The sequence below is a fragment of the Poecilia latipinna genome, unplaced genomic scaffold (assembly GCF_001443285.1).
Source record: "Poecilia latipinna isolate Pla-1442-1.1 unplaced genomic scaffold, P_latipinna-1.0 Scaffold290, whole genome shotgun sequence".
Taxonomy (NCBI): domain Eukaryota; kingdom Metazoa; phylum Chordata; class Actinopteri; order Cyprinodontiformes; family Poeciliidae; genus Poecilia; species Poecilia latipinna.
Genome location: NW_015112906.1, coordinates 568,682 through 590,785, shown reverse-complemented (window position 1 = coordinate 590,785; position 22,104 = coordinate 568,682). Strand labels below are relative to the sequence as shown.

The 22,104-nt window shown below is 38.0% G+C and overlaps 4 protein-coding genes across 7 annotated transcripts in view; 3 read left to right on the top strand and 1 right to left on the bottom strand.

The window, feature by feature from the left end:
* The first annotated feature begins 840 nt into the window (after positions 1-840).
* rrh (retinal pigment epithelium-derived rhodopsin homolog) lies at positions 841-5,517 on the top strand. Its single transcript, XM_015034205.1, has 7 exons — positions 841-1,129; positions 1,987-2,177; positions 2,682-2,781; positions 3,448-3,601; positions 3,697-3,865; positions 4,829-5,007; positions 5,083-5,517. Exons 1-7 carry the CDS (start codon positions 1,018-1,020, stop codon positions 5,186-5,188), a joined length of 1,011 nt encoding a protein of 336 aa, XP_014889691.1. The 5' UTR covers positions 841-1,017; the 3' UTR covers positions 5,189-5,517.
* Positions 5,518-5,612: 95 nt separating this feature from the next.
* Positions 5,613-9,401, bottom strand: LOC106948493 (photoreceptor outer segment membrane glycoprotein 2-like). The gene is made up of 4 exons (XM_015034204.1): positions 8,921-9,401; positions 7,830-8,631; positions 7,022-7,268; positions 5,613-6,312 (listed from the first exon to the last, which is right to left on the bottom strand). Exons 2-4 carry the CDS (start codon positions 8,408-8,410, stop codon positions 6,052-6,054), a joined length of 1,089 nt encoding a protein of 362 aa, XP_014889690.1. The 5' UTR covers positions 8,411-8,631; positions 8,921-9,401; the 3' UTR covers positions 5,613-6,051.
* A 1,078-nt stretch (positions 9,402-10,479) lies between these two features.
* Positions 10,480-18,755, top strand: LOC106948492 (uncharacterized). Of its 3 annotated transcripts, none has more exons than XM_015034201.1 (16): positions 10,480-10,626; positions 11,055-11,164; positions 11,257-11,346; positions 11,946-12,068; positions 12,155-12,313; positions 12,406-12,484; positions 12,602-12,791; positions 13,265-13,408; positions 13,538-13,728; positions 13,814-13,949; positions 14,036-14,090; positions 14,163-14,304; positions 14,764-15,388; positions 15,461-15,608; positions 16,576-16,670; positions 18,389-18,755. In XM_015034201.1, exons 2-16 carry the CDS (start codon positions 11,080-11,082, stop codon positions 18,491-18,493), a joined length of 2,367 nt encoding a protein of 788 aa, XP_014889687.1. In that variant the 5' UTR covers positions 10,480-10,626; positions 11,055-11,079; the 3' UTR covers positions 18,494-18,755. The 3 variants fall into 3 exon arrangements, with proteins under 3 accessions (XP_014889687.1, XP_014889686.1, XP_014889688.1); XM_015034200.1 differs by having other exon boundaries at positions 10,481-10,626; positions 12,403-12,484; XM_015034202.1 differs by lacking the exons at positions 10,480-10,626; positions 11,055-11,164; positions 11,257-11,346 and having other exon boundaries at positions 11,977-12,068; positions 12,183-12,313; positions 12,403-12,484.
* Positions 18,756-21,134: 2,379 nt separating this feature from the next.
* tmem179ab (transmembrane protein 179a, genome duplicate B) overlaps positions 21,135-22,104 on the top strand; it is a 6,578-nt gene continuing 5,608 nt past the window's right edge. For both annotated transcript variants that reach the window (XM_015034199.1, XM_015034198.1), the window contains exon 1: positions 21,135-21,593. In XM_015034199.1, coding sequence (XP_014889685.1) covers positions 21,208-21,593 — 386 coding nt within the window. In that variant the 5' untranslated portion in view covers positions 21,135-21,207. The remainder of the gene's footprint in view (positions 21,594-22,104) is intronic.

Sequence of the window (22,104 nt, the reverse complement as noted above, 5' to 3'; positions counted from 1 at the left end):
CGCTCTAGAGGCCTCCTTTAGGATTATGTAAGGATTCAGTACCAGAAAATCAAGCAAATGAAGTTTCTCCCTTGTAAACGGTCATTCATTACTTTATGGACCAGTCATGTTGGGAAAGAACCAAAGCAGGATTGGTCCCTACTTTTTTGATTAAATAATGGAATTTGGCGGGAGGGACGTATTAGTACTTCCTGCTTTGTACTGAATAATCTCTAATAAAATGAAATTAAAGAAGATAGTTTATATTAATGTGAGACTTTTTAAAATGGGTTTTAAAGTATCCATGTCCAGTGCAGGATGATCTACCTCAGATTTAACAGGTTTAATTATTTGAGATTTTAAATTACATGTTCAAATGAAATCCAGATTTCTTGAAAACACATCAAGTAGCATTTTCAATGTCCTTTATAAGCTTTAATGTACAGAAACACTTCCTGTAGTAATTAGATTGTGAATAACAAATGACAATTGTCTGTGATGCTGAAAAGACTGCTTGTGATGTCTAAGACCATTTAGTATCCTAGTGGGTGAGCCATATCTCCTAGATCTAAAATGCCTTTTTACCTCATCTAGCATAGGAATTTTTAATCTGCACTAATGTTATGTCATCTTGGTCATATACATTTGCTTTGTAATGAAAAAACACATGTGGGACAACAACACATGTGATCTCTAACTGAGGTATAGGAATGTCAGGGGTTGCAATAGAATCCTCTGTAATGTTTGCTGTGTGACACAATTAAAATGTTATTTTTTGTTGAAATGTCAGTGTCAGAACCCAGATTTCAGGCCACATGAGCAGTAATCCTTACTTTTGTATGAAATACTGGCTCCCAGCAGAGAACAGAGCTGGAATGTAATAATCCACCGAGAAACAGGCTTTAGTTTCCCAACACCAGCTCTCTGACTCTTTATTCTGTTCAAACAGCATCTCAAGAGTTTTTAACTGTTCTGCTCTTTAGAGAAGAACAGTAAAGAAGAGTTCTGGTTTTTATTGTTTTTAAAACACGTCAAAAGATGGGGATGGACTCAGAGGTGAACAGTTCTGGTGATGTTGCACCATACGGAGGAAAAAGTGCTTTCAGCCAAATGGAGCACAACATCGTGGCTGGATATCTGATAACTGCAGGTAGGAAAAGGAACACCATCTGTGGGATTTCATAGATATAACTCTAGATAAACTGAACTGGCAGAAACAGAGAAAACAATATCGTGTGTGAAAACAATGGTATATTGTTGAGTTTATTCAACAATCTGGAAAAAGGACACGCCATCGGAAAAACAAAGAAAAAGTTAAGTTGAATAGCTATGGTTTCCTCATAATATGAAGCTTAAGTTCATTATTCTCCTATGGTCTAAATGTCATATCCATGCCAGACCGACCCTTTGAGAAAAAAAAAAAAAATGATTCTCCACTTTAACAAATTCATGGCAAAACTAATTAAACTGATTAAAAATAAGGTTCCTCAAAAAAAAAAAAAAAAAAAAAAAAGGAACAATAGTGTAGAATATTATTAAGCTATGTAGAGGAATTTTAGGACTCAAGCCCAAGCTGGATAACTGATCTCCAACCTTTCAGAAAACTATGGTTCCTACACGGTCACAAAACCTCCAGAAAAGTAACAAGTGTGCTTTTATTAACTCTGGATAAAATGGAGAAAGAAACTGGAGTATGGGAAAAACTTTTGAATACTAAGACTTTATTCCTTCAATGTAAGAAGAACGTTTTAAGAAGAATCTCAAAACAGTAGTGTGATTCTTGCATTGGTTTGAAATTCATTCATATTTTTTTATCTATCATATCTGAACTTGTTTAGAGATTTATTTTCTTGTTAAATGATTTAACAAACATACAGATTATGTATGTTACTTTGTACTTGAATGTTTGAAATGTTACACATTTGGAAGCAAAAATCTGAAGGAAGCCTACATGGCCATGCATAAAGAACTACCTTTATAGAAAGCTTTTGCCTCCTCCACTCTCAGGTGTCATCAGTTTGGCCAGTAACATCGTCGTTCTCCTGATGTTTGTAAAGTTCAGGGAGCTCCGCACAGCCACTAACTTCATCATCATCAACCTGGCCTTCACTGACATTGGAGTGGCTGGTATTGGTTATCCCATGTCTGCTGCCTCAGATATTCATGGAAGCTGGAAGTTCGGCTACGCCGGCTGTCAGGTGAGGAAACAAAAACAAAAATTCACACACACATCACACACAGTTTCTTCTACTTTACTTCTCTGTAGTCTTTTAATGTGGTTTTGATCAAGAGTTTCTCTTTGGATTTTTTTTTTATTTTTGTTTCTTTTGGATACTTTTTTTATTTTTTATTTTTTTCTGTCTCGTCATGTAAAATTAGAATGGTTAACTAGGTTTATTCTAAGCTGCCATGACTCCAAACAGTGAGCAGACTTTCACCTCAGCTGGTCAGCTCAGGTCACGTGTTTGGACTTTCTTTCTGAAGATTATGTTTGTTTTTGTGCAGATTTGGTCAAACCTATGTTTTATTCCTTTCAGGAACACACATTCCATACGATGCAAACATGCTTTCCCGTATGAAGAGCTAAAAACTAGTGTTTGTGTATAATTTTAATAGCCTATCAACTGTTTAGTGATGCTAAACAGATTCAGATCAACATAGAAAATCTGTGTTTGAACTTTTTGTTTTGGTTCTGATTTCAGATATATGCAGCCCTCAACATCTTCTTCGGCATGGCCAGCATCGGCCTACTGACTGTGGTTGCTATTGACCGCTACCTCACCATCTGCAGACCAGACATCAGTACGAGCCCATTCTTTTCCTCTCCAACTTTTATGTCCCTTTACCTTTAGTTGAGCCGTGTAGAAGGAAGAAACTCCCTTTGTCAGCATCCAAACCTAACAAAAACATTATTAAAATGACAAATTATATGATTTGAAGGGCAAAATAAATTTTATTGTTATACAACTAAAACTAATAAAGCCAAGAATGTCCGTACCATTCCTTGCTACAGTTAGGGACAGCTTTTACTGTGTATATTTCTTGGTTTTAGTAACTGCAAAGTGTCCACAACAAAGCTTTTGGACATTCTGGTTCCTATTGAATGTACCTGATGCCATAGGACATGTTAAGTGATGGCAGTGGCAACTCCAACTACTCTGCAGCCTATCTGAAGCCTTGCAAAAGTTTTCATGTCGATGAAATCTTTTCAAAGCGGGTCTCTCTTTAAAATCAGAGAGATCAAAACGAATTTATGTTTTTACATCATGTCAAAATGCCAGACTGGAAGTTGTTGACAGAATTAGCATAGCATTGTAGACACCATCAGTCAAAAATAATTGATCAAAACAAAACTCCCACTTTCAAACAGTTTCAAAATAGGAAGGAACATTTGAAATTAATAAACAATCCAGATTTTAAGTTCTTCCCTCTCGCTCTTGTTGAAGTTCTTTGATTTTGTCTCTAAAGGTCAGAAAATGACTGCTAGGTCTTACAACATCCTTATTCTGGCTGCCTGGCTGAATGCTGTGTTCTGGTCCTCCATGCCAATAGTAGGCTGGGCAAGTTACGCCCCTGACCCCACTGGAGCAACATGCACAATCAACTGGAGACAAAACGATGCGTGAGTTTTCAGTAGTGCCTATCTTGCTTTTTTGTGTAACATAGTCTTCACTTGCTCGACGTTCTTTATAACGCACCTCTACTTTTCCTTCACAGCTCCTTCATCTCCTTCACGATGGCGGTGATTGCAGTAAACTTTGTGGTTCCTTTATCTGTCATGTTTTACTGCTACTACAACGTGTCTGTCACCGTGAAGAGGTACAAAACCAGTAACTGCCTGGAGAGCATCAACATCGACTGGTCTGACCAGATGGACGTTACCAAAGTAAGTCAGCTTTGCTTTTCCTAGCAGCCTGTTTTAAATACACAACATGGACACTATTTTGTGTTCATTAACAGCAAATTTGAAGGTGATGAATCACTAGTGAGCAGAGATTATTTTAGAATGTCAGACATGTTTCCACAAATGTGTGGTGGTCTTTTTACCTTTCTGTTCAGTTTATCCCAAATCAACTAAATTAAACTGAAGTTCAGAGTCTGTGCTGCTTTGTTCTTGTCAAGTCAGTGAATTTCAAGACAGACTGGGGAGAAGTAAGCCAAAAGAAAGTCAGTTATTTCATTTTTTCAATTGCAATGATAGGACAGAGAAGAAGTTGGAAGAATGGCTCTGTGATTCATCCACATTGATAGGAGTTTTTGTTCTGGTGTGTCATGTTGTGGAAGAATCAGCGCAAAAAGAGTAAGCTCTAGATTTACTAAATTAGCTACATTTCAGCCCTGTGTAAAAGAGTAAAGGGAAAAGATCCCAGACATAACCAAATGAAATATTCACTGCATAGGCTGGATAGGCTCTCAGAGTCAAGGTGATTTGGAGAACTGATCTGGATGTTAAGTAGAAGACTGTAGAGGGATAAAATGATGCAGACCATCATTTGAGTCACTGTCATAAACTTGTGAACTAAAAAAGCAAATCCTAAGAATTTAATTTATGAGGCTTTGAATCCAACAAATTCACTACAGTTTAGTAACTACAGCAACTAAAAAAGATCCTGACACCCACTCTTCCTAGCAAACTGCAAGTTTTTTTAACATATTTTTTTTTATGTGTAACACTTAGTAGACATGGTTTTTGTGTGTGAAAAAATGTTTATTAAGACTTATTTTAATCACAATAATTTTCCTAGGACAAGACATAGTATGTTTAAATTGGTAAAACATGCATTTATCCACAAGGAAACCAAATCAGTGTCAAAGTTAAGACTTTTGTTGTCTGTGTTCCCGCCTATAGATGTCTATTATAATGATCATCATGTTTCTGGTTGCCTGGTCTCCCTACTCCTTGGTTTGCCTCTGGGCATCATTTGGTGACCCAAAGACCATACCTGCCCCGATGGCCATTATTGCTCCTCTCTTCGCAAAGTCCTCAACGTTTTACAACCCCTGCATCTATGTTATTGCCAACAAAAAGTGAGTGTTTTCTTGACTACACAGGATTAAATTTGATGGTGTGTTCTGGGACTGTAAAAGATTTTTTTCCTGCAGGTTCAGGAGAGCCATTATTGGGATGATTCGATGTCAAACAAGGCAACGGATTACAATCAGTACACAGGTCCCAATGACAATCTCCCAGCAGCCTCTGACCCAGTAATTTAAGGCCTATATACCTAATATAACTATACAGCTATTTAAATGTACCTACATTAAAACCTTATGATAAATATTTATGTAATCCATTTATCAGTATTTGACTATCGTAGCCATTTCTTTTGTTGGATAACTGAGTACACTGTGGTATTTGCAATGTAAATCCCACTTGTTTTTATTTGCTGTTTTGTCCCATTTAAATCAATTCATAGATTTAATACCCATTTGCAATGTATATAACCTTGCTTTTCTGTTAGATGAGAATTTTTATAAATTTTATGTATGGTGACCAGCACAAATAGAATAAAGATAAATGTGGCTCAAGAATCTAAATCTGAAGTGACAGCCAAAACGTCCTGTAGATGGCCGCCTTGCATTTTGTCAACAAAAAGTGATTAGATGATTATAGGTGACTAAAGTGGTTAGTTATCTATAGAATGCATAGATCAGATCTTCTACCCAAACACTGGTTTAACACTAAGCATGTAAAAAGTAATCAATTAAACATTTCCCTGTAGCACAACTATTAGACATATTTACAGATTCAGTACTTTACTTCACCATTGCATCCAAAAGTTTGGACTTTTAAAAAACATGCATGATTAAACATTATTAATGGCAAGGCCACTTTCACTGACAAGTTATTCTGTTAAGTTGACATAGTGCCAGTCTTTGGTTATGGCAAACCTTTTCACTCCATTTTTTTTTGTAGTTGACGAGTAAAATGGATCATATCCTGACATAAATAATATAATATATAACACCATTAACAGATCTTAAAAAAAGGTAGACAATACGTTATCTTAAGACAACAACAGCTCAGAGGATTGGAGATATTTTTCAGTACGGTCTTTAAGTCTGAAATGTTTAGCTTGTTTCCATCTTCTCCTTTGGGGGAACATTGTCTGGCCCATAATGTGCCTTCGAGGTGGATGGGACATCAATGTTGGGGTCACCATTGTTGGCTGTGTTTATTTGGTTGCTCTTGCCGAGGCTCTTTATGATGCGGGCCGTTTCCATGAGGCTGTTTTCCAGCAGCCAACCATCAGATTCGGAGTCAGGGTCTCCCTGCCTCAGCACGTTTTCCAGGGAGGTCTGGAGGTAACGAACACCTGTCAGCACTGACAGCTAAAACAAAACAGGATTGCAATTAGTGACAAAAATGAAAAAAAAGATGAAGTTTGGATATGGTATGCTTTAATTATTTTTAGAAGACCAAAAGAGAAGTTAAGATTGTCTAAATGTAAAGATTTTTCTAAACAACTGCAGGTACAGTGAAAGTATATTTGCTCCGTCTTGTACTTTTTTTTTTTTTACATTTTGTCACATTACAGTCCCAAAGTGTTTATTTGTTTTTGTATCTGTATCAAGCTGTAACTGTTTTCTACAGGAACAGAGGTAATCAGATTTGTAATCAGGCAGTAATTAAAAGAGAACCAGTTAGAGGCTACAAAAGACATGAGACTAAGGCATATGGAAACACGTTCAAACCACATTCGAAAGTGTTCTTGTGACCCTGTTATAATTAGGACCCAAATCTATTACTCAGTGTGAGTGGAAAATTTTGAAAATTTACATTCAGATGCTCTTCATGCACACTAACTGAGCTAAAGAAATTTTGCAAAGAAGAATGGGCAAGATTTCAGTATTTACATGTGCAATCCAGGCCGACAAATTCAGAAAGACTTCTATGGTTCTACACACTATTGTGCTCTACTTTCACTTGTCTGTTTCATAAAATCCCAATAAAATGTTTAATGTTTGGTTTTGATATGTGACAAGTTCAAGAGGTACAAATATATTTTCAAGGTAAGGTAGCTATATAGTGTTTCCTTGCCTCAAAGAGCCAGGTAATGAGGACTGTAAGGCCAATGGACTGCATAATGTGGGTGTAGTACTCCAGCAGTGCCTGTCGGCAGCCTTTCATCCAAAGGTTCTGGTCCTCGGTCTGATGCTCATAGTTGAAATGGGCCGAGTTGTTGGTAATCTGCTGCTGGATGCAAGGTCGAGGTGAGTTGATATTGCAGCAGCTGAATGGGACTCCATCCATCAGGTACTTCCCCTCTACATTACTTCTCAGTCGACTTGAGAGCAGGAAAGGGATAAAGTTGAGTTTTTTTTTGGTCAATTTGGTGCATTTCTCTCTGTTAGTTTATGCAGGCAAAAAAAAAAAAAGCCATGTAAAGTAACCTGAACTTATGTGAACAAAATAGGTTCTTTGTTTAATTATGAATAAACTGTGATTAAGACAGTTGGGGTGCTACTACGAGTAGATGATCTCAAACACACGTTTAATAAATCAATGTGAGAAATAGCTTACAATTTTGCCTTACTGAACAGATAATGGACTATGCCCAAGAGCCAGATTTTTGTCAGGAAACAAACCATAAGCTCTCAATTCTTCCAGAAGAAGGGTTTAAATATTCATCTAGAAACTATTTAGTCTGAATTTATAGTTTGGAGATCACTAGAATTAAATTCAACTGTTAAAAATGAAGTTGTTTCTTCTCTCAATCTTCAACCATTGAAAAAAAAGAAGGGTATGGTTCAATTGTAAAATGTCAACATTCATTCTGAAGAACAGCTCTGTATTGCTGTCTTTTTTGTCAAGTTTTTAAAATGTTGCAACAGCATGCTTTACTTACTCTACGACTTCCTTTTTGGACATGTCCAAGTAACGGTTGCTTATCCACTGAATTTGAAACCAGTCTTTGTAGCCGCTGTTCCCACAGCACTGGAACTGTATCTGCAGTGTGTCCACAGTGTGTTTCAGGAAGCAGCGTCCTGGCATGTCCGTGTCCTTATAGAACCTCATCGCCTGCATCAGGCCCAGGTCCAGAGCCTCCTCCAGCTCCCAGTGCATGCTGTAGCACATCAGAGCCCCCACAAGCACGCACAGGGTGAAAAAGAAGGTGCACACGATGTAGGGCAGCATGATCAGCTTCCAGCGCAAGAACTTGGTGGAGTCCACACAGTCATAGCAGATCTTCCCACCCAGGAAATTGATAGCACAAGCAATGAGGCCCACAGCTATCAACATGTTGGGCACATACTGGATGTCCTTCTCTGCCATCAGCTCTTCACGCTTTTTGAGCTCCACCTTGAGGAAGAGCCCCAGGCTGAACAGGATGACCCCTGTAACCACTGAGATCCAGTTGAGGATCCACAGGATCTGGGCCAGCTTGTCCCTCCTGGTCTTAGTAAACTTTACCTTTAAAACTGCCATTGATTGTATATTTTGTAGTTATTCCTTAAAGGTGAGGGTGGGATTAATTGTGGGATGTAAGTAGATCTTGGAAAAGGAACAGTTTATCCTCCAGAGGGGGCAGCGGACTGAGGGGTGGGGGTTTGGTTGTAGGTTCTCTGTCGGTCCTTTCATAAGCAGCTTACTCCAGTCGTCGTAATTGATATAGTGTAGACGCTGCATTATGGTCATACTGAAGAAGGCTATAGTAAAAAAAATAATAATAATATATACATATACATATATTATCAAATGAATATACTGTCTCAGAAAGGAAAATAGTGATCAATAAGTAGAATGACATTTGACAAGGTTTTTATAAGCATGGAATATCAACACAACAGCCATAACAATGAAACAAACATAAGATCAGTATCTCTTATTTCTATTAAACGTGTAAAAACAAATCACTCCCATCATGCTTGCTTAAATATTATGCAAAAACTCTTATTTAGGAAATATTTTTTAAAAAAAATCTACAACTATGCTCACCTTCATGTTCTCTGCTTTTGTCAGCAACACCTGACATCATCCTCATATTTGCCTATTTTCTCCATGATGTCCTCATTCTTTGTTGAGGGAGCCGAGTGGTCATACTGACAAAGATATCACAAGGCAGCTACGGGAGCATCTGAATGAGACCGGCGGCCAACACCTGACCCTCCACATAATCTCCTCTTAATCATTAATCGGCCCTGGGCCCCACTAGGGATTTGCACCCACCTTCTGCCACCTATGCAAATCTGACAGTCTCAGTTCTGGGAAAGTAATAACAAGTAGCTGTTGTGTAAGCGTGTAGATTAAAATTCAAGAACAGATTTAACACTTGTCTTTCTGTTTCCAAAACATACTTTGTGCTAAATAATAAGCATGTTGTATTTACTCATTCCTAATATTCTTATGAAGGTGAAAGGTGTGGTCGAGAGTTTCAGTTAGACATAGTTAAGCGCTAAAGCACTGAATGTTGAATATTTCCAAATTGACACAGTAAAATACACCAAATGTCATCTAAATGTAATTAAATATTTGAATATTTAATTAATTCATATTACTTTAAAGAAATTATATATCAATATGCTGTGTCTATGTTGCGCACCGGTGACTGTCCATGGTGTACCTCAGCAATCACTTGATAATTGCTGGAGAAAGGCAATCCTTGATGGGCCCTCCACGACTTTGCAAGAATAAGCGACGGATGGATGGACAGACGGATGGATAGAGAGATGCTGTAGCTCGATCTCCTACTAGCCTGAAGATTTGCCTTAAGAAGTCCTCTAATTTAAATAGTAAACAGTCTCAAACATGGCGAGGGTACTCTGGTTACACAAGACTAAAATTCCTAGGACTGTACATAATCCTGTACTCCACTGTCAATACTGACAGCAGTATTCTGTGGGGATGCATTTCTTCAACTATGATCTGAAGCTGATCATAGCTGAACAAAAGATGGATGAAGCTCAGCACAAGACAACTCTAGAAAAAAACTAGTTAGAGGCTAGAAGCCATTTAAGACTGAGGTTGAGGTTCTTAATCCTAAACAAACAACCAGAGCTACAATTCAATGCTTTAGATATAACCATGTATATAATCAGCTATTCACTCTTGGTGCTCAATAAAAAAAAGTTTTCATTTTTAGCAATTTTAAAATATTCTAACATCTTTTTAACACTTTGATATGTTATGCTATTTTGGTATATTAAATAAAATGCCACTAAACTGCATGGAAGGTTTTGGGTAAAATATGACAAATGTGAAAAAGTGAAAAGGCTATGAATGCATATTTATGGTACGTGGATAAGTATTTTTTTTACATTCTTCTAAATGTAAATTAATGACATAATCTAGAAGGAAGTTAACAGAGTACTTTGAGTGACTGTGCGACTATTTGGTTCTATGAGATTTTGAGAAATAGTACACTGATGTAAACGCAAAGTCAAAAAGGAATAATTATTGGATTCTTCTTTTGCAATAGACCTCACTACTAGACCGGAGATGGTGCGGCTCAGCCAATGAAATGTTAACAGAGAGAGATTAGTGGATTAACATCTAAGAAAGTAGCTTGGGTGAAGGAAAACATTGCTGCAGCCGCTGCGGTTGTTTGAAAATCCACATGACACAACTTAGTGCACTCACTGCTCTGCTCAGACCGAGGAAATTCCATCAACATTCAACAGACAAATAACCTCCTCTATTGCAGAGTAAGTACTGAATATATAACATTTTTAGATGTCAGAACAATTCCCACAACCTCCATGCTTTAATCTGCTCTTGAACAATCCATTGATCTAATTATGTTTAAAATAGTCTAAGAACATTACATGTTATAGGTTTGTAACACCTGAAGGACATGTGCCTGAAGTGTATTATAAATCTCACTTCAGGCACACTTTCTCGGTCTTTGAGGATCTTATATGACTTTTGTTTAACCTGAAATATTATAATAAATACACTCAGATAGTGGTGAAGAGGTCGCAGAACTCTGAGAAATAGTTGTTTTAGTTGTTTGACATAATTTACAGTTCTGTACAGTATGGTCACGTATTATTATGGCCATTGAAATGTGTGGCCAGTGTCAATTTGGCTGTTTGTGGGTTAATTTTGCCTGAAAATCCTCATCCTGCTGCAGAACCCAAGATCTGACATTTAAGATCATGTTGGAGGGTCAATGGTCTGAAGCTTTGGGTGCTAACAAAATCAGAGCCATCATCCACTGGCTGAAGAAGCTGCATATTAAAGGTACGTAAAGAATAGAAGAAACCTCTGATCTCTATATACTTAGTAAAATATTTTATGGTAAAAGGTGTGTTGTTACATTAAACTTTACAAAGGTGATGCGTGTTTGGAGGAGCATCTACAAACCTTTGGCTCCTGGCTACAGAGGACATCAGAATTCACAAAAAAGGAATTGTTAACCTTGTGTAAGTATTTTGTATTTGGCAATTTCTATGTGATTTTAAATGGGAGATATATTGAAAGGCGTGGCTTTCAATATATCAAGATACTTATTGGCAAATGTGAGACAGTCTTCTGTGTTCTGCTGCCCTGAAACTCTCCTATAAATGCTATTTTCTCCCAATCTCTTTCTTTAATGTTAAATTATGAACACTAACATTAGCTAAGGGAAATAAGGCAGACAGTGTTTCAGTGTTTCAGGTTTTGATGAGTTCTAATGTGCTCTCATGGAAGTGTTGATTATTTTGCTTGGCCCAACATTTTTTAGAAGCTTCACAACTGTTCCATGTTTATAACCAGACAAATGAATGTTGATTGTTTCTCTTATTTGGGCAAGATATGTTTCTTATTTTGTGGACTGGAAAGGTAAACATTTTTCTGCTCTCTTCCTCCAAATTAATGAGTAAAAAAAGCACTTTAAATTGAATATGTTGTGTTAAACCCATTTTATTTAATTCAAGCTATGTAACTGGGCACTGCCACTTTATCAAATGTCAGTTCTGAAAAAAAAAAAAAAAATCCCATAAATCCAAAACATTCATAGTTTCTTTTTTTCACCCAATAGGTTTCAGTCGTTGTCAGGGTTTGTGGATGTTCCTGGATCGGAGCTCCTTCGTTGAAGTACACATCTTGCTCCAGAGGCTGCAGAACCTGCTCATCTTAGTTCAGTGGTTGAGAAAACAGCAAGGTCCATTCAGCAACAAGACGGATCAGCTTGACATATTCTAATCATTCCAGCACTAACGTGATCTTTTTTGACTAATTTCCTATTAGGTTTCAAGGCTCCATGTATGATCTGCAGGGACACACAGCACTCATCGAATGGCAGAAATGCTTGTTGGAACCAAGAGCTCTGGACTCTGAAACGACACATCTGGCTGGGTCGGCTGGTTCAGTGGTGGGGCATTATGGGGCTTCTGCCCAGGTTCCCTGGTACTGATGTCTTTGTAAATGGAATAATTGACATGACAGAAAGCAATCACATCTCTAAAGACTTTTGTGTTCCCTGTTGTTGCTGTTAGAAGCCCAAGAACTGAGACGTATCTCTCAGATGTGGAAGGAAATGGAACTCAGCCATCAGGAAATGTGTCTTAAAACTGTTGGGTAACACCACTGCTGTTTGTCTGAAGAGATAACAAATATTCTAATTCTACTCATATCCTTAAATTTATCCTTAAATTTTGGTTTCCTTTCTTTCTTTTTTCCCCTATTTGAATTTAGGTGGAATAAGAAAGAGATGGAAAGATGTGGCTTTTTGATCAAGGGCATGGTGATGCAGCTGTCCAAAAGACATGAGTGTATATGGACTTCTGAAGACTGCACAGATCAATGCTACCCCCCACCTTCTCTTCACGCACTTCTGAAGCTTGTCTTGGTTCCTTGTACTGACAACATGTTGGTCCAGGGTATTGTATCCAGTCAGCAATATGTCTAAGGACTCATTACATGGCATTTAAATGTACATTCCTTTTTCAAAACTTTAACATTTTTACATTTTGTCATGCTACAACCTCAAATCTCTAAGCATTTTGATTAGATTTAATGGACTAGTGGTATCCAATCCTGGGTTTTAGACCTAAAATATTGCAGCTTATAGGTCAAGGGTTTGAAATTCCAGTCCTTGGACAGTCACATCTTGGTTTGCAGATGTGTCATTATTTCAGATTTCAGATCAGCATGGCCTTTATGATGCTGTTGGTTCATTCACAGAAACAGCGAGATATGTGTAAAATCAATTAGTTATTATGATAAACTACTTTGTATTGGTCTATCACTTAAAATCCCAAAAGCAATACAATGAAGTTTGTGGTCGTAGCTTGGCATAATGTTGCAAAGAATTAATGCAGTCACTATGGTGTATGGCTCTTAATAAACTCATCGCAGCTATTATACTTCATCCTGGATGTGGTTAACTTCCTACAGTGCAAAGACAACCTTCTGCAGTCTTTTTGCCATGCTTTCACGATCCCTCACAGATTTTCCCATCAAATCAAAGCCTTCTGGATGTTTGATCATGGGCGCACAAAGGTACTCATTCAAGAACAATGAATTTGTTAAAATAGAAACAAATGAAGATGTGTTTCTCTTTGGGCTCTATCATTTATATTTAAAAATAACTTGATCTGCTAAATAAAGCCCAATAAAATTTGTTCCTAGGCCTCCATGGAGCTCTTGTTGAGTCCCAAAGCCGCTGTCCCTCAGTTCTCCTGGCAACATCGATGCATTATCATCTCTCTGCTGAAAAGCAAGCAGCACCACATGGCACTGAAGTATCTCCAGTGGACAAAACCTCCCATAGAAACCACAGAGGATGCAAAACTGTATGCAGAAGTGTTTCTTCTAAGCAGGTGCTCTCTTGGCTTCTTTACCAATTGAGTAATGTCTTGAGTTAGTGCTTAACTGTTTGGTCATTCTGTTTCTCCACCTACACAGTTGTCTGACTGATGCTTGGGCTTTGTTGAAAAGAAGCCACACAGAAAATGAGGATATGGTCATGTACTTCCTCCAGGCCTGTAAAGGAGTGAATCTACATGCTGAAGCTGTAAAATACATTTGCCATGGATGCAACGTGGGTTAATCTACTTTAACTCATAAATACTACTTTACTTCACACTCCTAAGGGTCTAAAGCAACTTTTTTTAAACTCTTGATCAGGGTGAAGAAGACTGCAGCAGAGCTGAAGTATGCATCTTGCAGCAGAAGAATAAAGGTAAAAAATATGTCAAGAAAATGCATCAGATGTTGAATAAAGTGCATTGCATGTAAGTCTTGTTTTCTTCAGATTGTTTTGGTGAAATGGTACCCTACCCACTGTCTGCCACACTGTATCAGAATCAGACGGAGAGAACAATGTCTTCAGAGGAACTGGTCAAACTGGTCAAGAAGGCTGTGACGGAAGTGAGAAAACCAAATCCCAGGATAAGGTACTGGGGCTTCTAAATTATCGTGAACCACACATCAGTGAGACAGGAGCATGTCAATAACTAACCTAATAATAAACTCAGGGAAGCTAGGAGAAAAAAAAAAAAAAAGGTGACAAACACAGATGGATCTGACTCCAAAACCAAGAATTATTTGTGATGGGGTTGAGTACTACAACATTAGGTGAGGAAACATTTGCACAAATCCTCTGTTGAAATGAAAAACAGAGGAGCTGAAGACGTAAAAGAGAGCATTTCAAGAGAACACAAAACCCCCGTCCAGACACAGTGGTGGTAACATCATCATAAGGATTCGGTGGTACTGGTGCACTGCATTAGGAGGATGGGACAATGAAAATAATAAAACTCAATTTACTCAATTTAGGCTGCATGTAGTATAACATCCATGTCCATCATGAGTTTGTGTCATTTTTGATCAGCACTTTGTGTTCTTTATTACAGTGAGGTTGTGTGGCCAAACAAACCAAAGAGAAAATCAAGCAGCAGAGAAATATTTCTGTCAGTGCAGGCTCTGCGCCGCCTCACACCAAGCCCATTCCCAATGGAAGCTGTGGAAGAAACCGAACAAACAGCAGATGCTGAGGATGACCAAGGGGAACACCATTTTGAAACACAGGACATTCTGACTTCTGAGAATCAAAGGTCTTTGTCTGCCCTTTCTTTCTCCTCTGCCTCATCAGCACCTCTGTCGAAATATCCTCACTTCTTTGACAGCACCATAACGCTGCAGAGGATTTCAGCTTTTCTCACTGATCAGGAGATCCAAAGTAAAGGAGATGATGAAGATGATGAGGACAATTTCACCTCAGTGGCTGATTTTTTGCCACAATGCTGGGAGCCAAAACTGTCACCAGATGGCGCCACAGAACAACTTTCCCTCTATGACTTAGGCAAAAGTTTAAAGTCCCAAGATAAAGTAATATTTTATGCTTTGCAAGGTGGAGAAGACGACAGGAAGTACACACCAGGAGAGCAAGTTGCTAATGATTCTCCCAAAATGGTCGCTTCAGGTTCCCACAAGAGTGGAGACCAGTCAGATGGTTTTCTGGTGATATCAGCAGATCAGGTGGGCACAGCTCACAAATACGACACTGTGTATGTTCTGTTGTCTGTCTTTTACTGCACATTTTATGATCAGAAAGGGGATGAGCACCACCAGCAAAAGGAAGCTCTGGGATGTGGCATTCAAGACTTCTCCAGTACACCATCAACAACCCTCCAGGATCCAGTGACTGACATGAACCAAAGCTTGGTTTCAGAGGACAACGCTGGCCAACCAACAATTGGTAAGCAGGACATCTCAGGTTGTAGCTCCGATTGCTATAGTTTTTCTAACAACACCACCAAGTAGTCTGGATGTATTCCCCCTTCTCAAGTTTTGTCCACACTGCCGGATGAACAGTTTAATCAACATTTCCAATTGTTTCAAAATCCTGGGTGAAAACGTGTTTCCACTAGAAAGTCTGCACTTATCTACCTCCACAAAATCCACCCACTTTATCATACACGGGTTCTCAAGCAGCCAAAGGGCTCATTCCATCACTGTTCTGTTTCACCAATATATTTCTTCTCAAAATATTTTTTGTCCAATGAAACCTAAATTTGCTGTAATTTATCTGCTTCATGCTTTCAAGATTTAAGGTTTTCTAGCTTGAACACATATTTAACTGTTAAATCGTACATTGCAGGAAAATAAATTACCTTGGGGCAATTGCTAATTAGTTCTTTTGAGAGATGACTGAATCACAGAGAAACTGTTGTGCTGCTCACGGATTAGAAATACCGGTAGCAGCACCAAAGGGATGGGGACTGGGGAGAGATTGGTTTCCCTAACCTTGCTGCGGCAGCCATTCATCCATTAAACAACCCCTATTTCTCTACTGCATTTCCCCCACCCCATATTCTGTGTGTGTGTGTGTGTATGTGTGTGTGTGTGTGTGTGTGTGTGGGCGTGTGTGCGTGTGTGTGTGGGGGGGGGAGTACCTTACAGCTCTGCAGATGCACCTCTTTTGATCACAGCTGGGCGTCTTGTCCCTCACTCATGCACATCTTTATAGCTAAGTCAAAGCTCAAAGACATGAGACTGTGGTTAAAAATGATGAGAATATTTTTTTTTCTTACCCAATTGTTCATCTTATGTGATGGTTTCTTTTAAAAGGAACGTTAATGCTCATACAATGCTTGCTGGCATAAAAGCAATATCTTCAACATCTACCTTTCCCAATTTATAGTTTTCCTTCTTCTTGCTCACAGATAACACCATGTCTTCCTGTCTACTTGGCCCCTCATCCACCAACAGTCTGGCCAACTTCACTGATTTCTCTGCAAAGCAAACAGATGACAAACAGGTACTTTATTATTATTATTATTTTTTTTAGTTCTTCATATACAAAGACGTTGTCATCGACGATGTGAAACATTATCCGGCCTTCAGGGGGCACTGTTGCTCCAGTTAGCTACTTGGTGTGGCTGGGATGATCTCATTTTTAGGCCCTTGGGATTTCTCTTCATCACAGCCCAGCAGGTGTCCTCTTTACTCCCCTTCATCCCTTGTTCTTCTGTCCTCCAGCATAAACATCACTGCTTTTAAGATTTCCTCCCACAATGATGTCATTCTTCAAACAAAAGTGCAGGTCACATTGTTGCTTTTGTACATTTGTCAAAAAAATAAATAAATAAATAAAAATAGGTGTGTCCTGTCCAATCTGGCTAGTTTAATATGGATTTGTGCTTTTTCTTTGACTGAGAGGACTAAAGGACTCAGTGATGCATTAAGATGTGTGTACCTCAATTTTTATGTTGATTCGGTAATAAATTATTAGGGATGTTGTGTTATTATTATTGAGACCAGAAGTGTGTCCACACAAAGCTGTAGTTCATTAAACTGTAAATTATTAACCTAACCTAAAATATTTTGAAATTTACATTTTGTCATCTAAGAACTTCAGTATATTTTGTTCAGTATTTTGTTTGAAAGAAATGCATAAAATTTAAGCTGAAGTAAAACAAAATTTTAAACGTGTGGCATGTACCGAAGTACACACACATGCATACATACGCATAAAATTAGCAGATCAGCCAATCAACCTAAAGATGAAATAGAGCACTGAGAGTCAAAATGGAATTAGTAACACTCACAGAACAGCAAACCATCTCTGGAAATAAAGTCAAAAAGCAATTGGTAAGCATACATTTGAGACAATACAATTAGAAAAATAACGGTTCTACGCCAGTTCCTTACTCAAACCCCGTTTTACTGCTTGTAAATTGTGAATCCAGAGTCCTTCTCTTTGTAACAAGTCTGTTTCTGTCATGCCTTCTTTTAGAAACAGACATTTAATTTTCTTGACATTTTAAAGATGACCAGCTGTGTTAAAGTGTCTAGCCACAGGGGATTTCTCATCTTTATCCCAAATATTACTTTCATGTTCAGAAATGTCTGACTTTTGTTCAGTTTCACCAGTCTATCCAAAGATACATAGGCATTTCGATGAATGAGCTATATTGTATTAATATGGTATTTATGTGTTTGCATCCACCTGAATAATATGTAGTTGAGACCCTGGGTTTACTAATGTTGTCTAACAAACCTCTAAGCACTACACAAAACAGCTGTATTTGTACTGAGATTAATCAACATGCAAGTGGACTGCACAGATTAGGCGACCTTTATAAACATATGTAAACTAATGTGGAAACTAATATTTCTGTTGGTTTGGAAAACCCAAAAGAAGGATATTTAAATTAGTAATTGTAAAAGGGCAAAATTAAATAAATAAATAAATAAATACAAAATCTGGATTGAAACTGCACTGCTTGCTCAAAGAAACATGCAGCAATGTAGTGCTGGCCGCTACTACAAGTTAAACTGTTCATGGTTTAAGGTGAGATGAATGGCCTTTATTAGGAGCATTTAATCAGTAGTTGGCCCAGTGCATCCTTTCTGCTGCACCCCCTGAAGGGGAAAGATTAATGGGTACAGGATATTTCATTAAGCCCTTCACATCACTGCTCAGGATATGAGGCTGTAATTGTGTCTGTTTTTCACTCCTGCTTTGTGTTACAGGCAGAAGGAAAGGAGCTTGCAGGTTGGAGAGGGAAGGCTCCACAACAAAGAGTCATGAGTGGAAGAACAGAATCCAGGAAAGGCAAACGAGTGAAGAGAATATGATGAAAATAATGCATGAAAAAAGAGTCTTTTGAAGACATGAATCTCGTTTATATATCATGAAGTCACACTCTGTAACACAACCGATCAACTGAACATTGGACATACAGTGCATACTTTCTTGAATGTTTCTCTGAGCTGTATCTGACAGTGTCACAAACATTATTACATATATATTTTCACTATTGCCTGTTCAATATTAAAAGAATACATGCTATTCCAGATAAAAACACAAATACACCACATTAAAAATCCACTGATGTTATCACTGGTAGTGATTCCATTCTTTACATTCTTTGCTGGCTTCCCCCATGCTTGGAAAAAAAAGGGATGTTTGCTTTGCAGCCAGAGTATCTCATGAAAAATGGATGACCTCCCAATGCTTTCTTCAGCCCATTCCCCGCTATATTTACCCAGAGTCCAGGGAATGCATTCGGGTTCGCATCCCTCCCCTTATCCCTCTCTTGTATGGGTGAGTGAATAACTTAACACATATTTCAGGTTGACACACTTCTCCTGCGGATCTCCCCTGGGCGCCCAGTTCATGAGCCCACACATGCTGTATTATTTAAAAATGGGCTTTGGAATTCTGCTCAAGTAATTTCCTCTTCATGCTTTTTTTTTAAATTTAAGACTTTGACCTTGCAGTCGTTGCAGCACTTCTGATACCAGAGGTTGTCCAAGGTCTAATCAGGGAGGACATCAGCTCGACTACATTTAGTTCATTTTGTGTTGAGAAACAATTCATCTGCTTCTCAGATGGATTGAAATTTTCTTTTTTAAAAATAGGATGAATCCTTCTCTTTCTAAATTAGCGATACTATTACACAATTAAAAAGATAAAACAGATAAAATCTAAATCTAAAGTCCAGGGAATCCATTAAAAGATTTTTTTTTTTTTTGGGGGGGTAGCTTCTGCATCTGAAAGATTAATTTTGTATGGGGCCTGTACAGTGCATAGTATTGGTGTACATTTTTTTGTTATTATTTTTTTTAAATTAAACTGTAAAAGAAAATCTCCATCCCACAATTTTCTGTTATATACATTTCAGAAGCCTTTTAAAATGGTATGACCGCAACATAAAACCGTCTCAGTTCTTTGGAATCACATCGACTTCAAAGCCTAAGCCTCTCACACACAAACATAACTCAAGCTAATCTGTGAGCTGATAAGATCATGAAAATCAGAGTGCAGAGCTGCAGCAAAATGACAAGGCCTAAATCACACACCACGGAAATACTGCAGTTAGTATGATGGATACAAATAGCCTCCTGTTATCTCAAAAGCACACATATAAATACTTGTCTTTATGTTGTATTGAATATTCCAAGGAAAACTACATGATAGTAAATGATAGTAATGGATCCTGGTTTAAAAAGACTTCATGACATCCCTGATGATGAAAAAGCTACAGGTTCACATCAATGACATATTCATTAAAATAACTCCCTGTACTTTTTAAGTTAAAAAAAAAAAACAACAAGAAAAATAACTTATTTAGTTGCATGTTTTGACATTCTGCAACAAAAGGATTTACAATTAAAGCTGGTGATCATAACATGTCTCTGCAGACTAGAAGCTGGGATTTTTGCCCACTGGAGGGCGCTGTGAGAAGGCAACGTCCCACCAAAGGGACAGAGACACCTTGCTCTGCTCAGCAGATGGGCTCATTGGAGCATGTCAGATGGCTGTGACAGGCCGCTACCTGCCCTTCCCTTAAGACTGTCACCATGTATAAACAAACCATTACTCTTATTTTTGAGCATGCATAGCAAAATGTAGGCTATCAGTTTATGTTGCATCTCATATTATTAGAAGGACTCGAAGTGAAACCTAGTATTTTGAAAAACATGTTTTTTTTATTATAATTTTATTTTTATTTTTTACTTGATAATTGTCTATTTGTATCCATTGTAGTTAAAACATTTCACTGCAGATGATGATATGTGTTGGTATCCATAATAAAAATGTCATCGTTTGTTCAAATTGTTTAAATAAAAATATTGTTTAATGCTAAAATTATTTTTCATATATTATTAATATTATCATACTTGGAGTACTTCCTGGGACCGCATAATGGGGTCAGAGGAAGGGCAACATTCAAGAAAAAAGTGTTGATTGTTGAAGACGAAAACTGGATACTAAATGATAGAAGGCAAAATAAAGATGTACACTGGAAAACAGAACTCAACAAGGTCTTTCCAATGAAAAGCTAAAACTAAAATCAGATTTCTTTCAAATACTCGAAGTTCTTAAAGAACAGAAGATAAGTAGAAGGAATCTTTATGCTAGAAAAAATGTAGTATGGAGCACCAGATGTGTCCCAAAAACTGTTTGGTTTTAATGTTTAGCTTATTACTCTTCTTTATTTCTATGATATTTTTATCAAAATGCAGTTTGTAACTTCTTTTGGGAGATATTAAAATAAAATACACTTATTATTATTATTATTATTATTATTATTATTATTATTATTATAAAAACTACAGTGTGTTTAATCCAACATAGACACCGCAAGGAACCGTGCAAACCAGTTTTGGTCAAATCCACTCCAACTGTAGTAGCTGCGCTCTAAAACGTGGCAGCTATTAAATCCTTCTCAGCAGTTTAAGACCGCAGCAGTAGTGGAGCGGTTCATCGCATAAGGTCTGGATGCAGATGGAGAGCCCCGAAGGCCTCTGCCCACTCATTAATTTGCTGCACAGTTCGTCCTCGGATGCTGCGCCTCCGCTCGTCTCTGCTTCCACTGCGCAGCCGCACTTTCTCCGGCGGCCAGCAGGCAGAGGCGTCAGACGGGAAAATGGCCCTCGACAATCTGATCTTCGCGCAGTGCATCCTCTACTTTCTGGCCTTCGTGTTCGGCTTCATCGCCGTGGTGCCGCTGTCGGAGAACTCGGAGGACTTCGGGGGGAAATGTCTGCTGTTCACCCGCGGAATGTGGCAAAACGAGAACATCACCGTGTCGAAGCAGCGTTTCATCGTGGAGGAGTGGGGACCCGAGTGCTCCTGCAGCTTCATCACTTTTATCGGGATTGCATCCCTCATCCTATCCGCAGTGCAGGCATGGAGGCTGCTGTTCTTTTTGTGCAAAGGACACGACGAGTGAGTGGCAGTTCACATGTCCACCTTGAGCACAGCTACGTAGGAAAAATGAAGCAAAGCCTAATGGAAGCACGCTGCATCACTTATAGCTTTAACAATTTGTATGTAGCCATTACAGGCTAAATACAACGCCTATATGTTGTGCTAAAATTTCAACATGTTTTCCGCATCTATTAAAACGCGCAGTCATCTTGCCCTGCAACTGGAGAATTACGCAGTACCTCTTCAGAATATGAAAAATCCGCCTTAGTCTATACCACAATAATAATCATTTTGTAAATCTGGATTTGTGATAAAGTGCATAATTATCACCAAAATTAAGCCATGTTGAATTATTCTATGACGTCTATTAGGTCTTCCTGGTATAAAGTGTTTATTTCTGCTAACCTTGATGGTTATGGCTTTCATTTCATAAAAAAAAAAAAAAAAAAAAAAAAAAAAAAAAAAAAAAAAAAAAAAAAAAAAAATTAAATTTCCAAAAAAAAAAATATATTATGAAAACAAAAAAAAA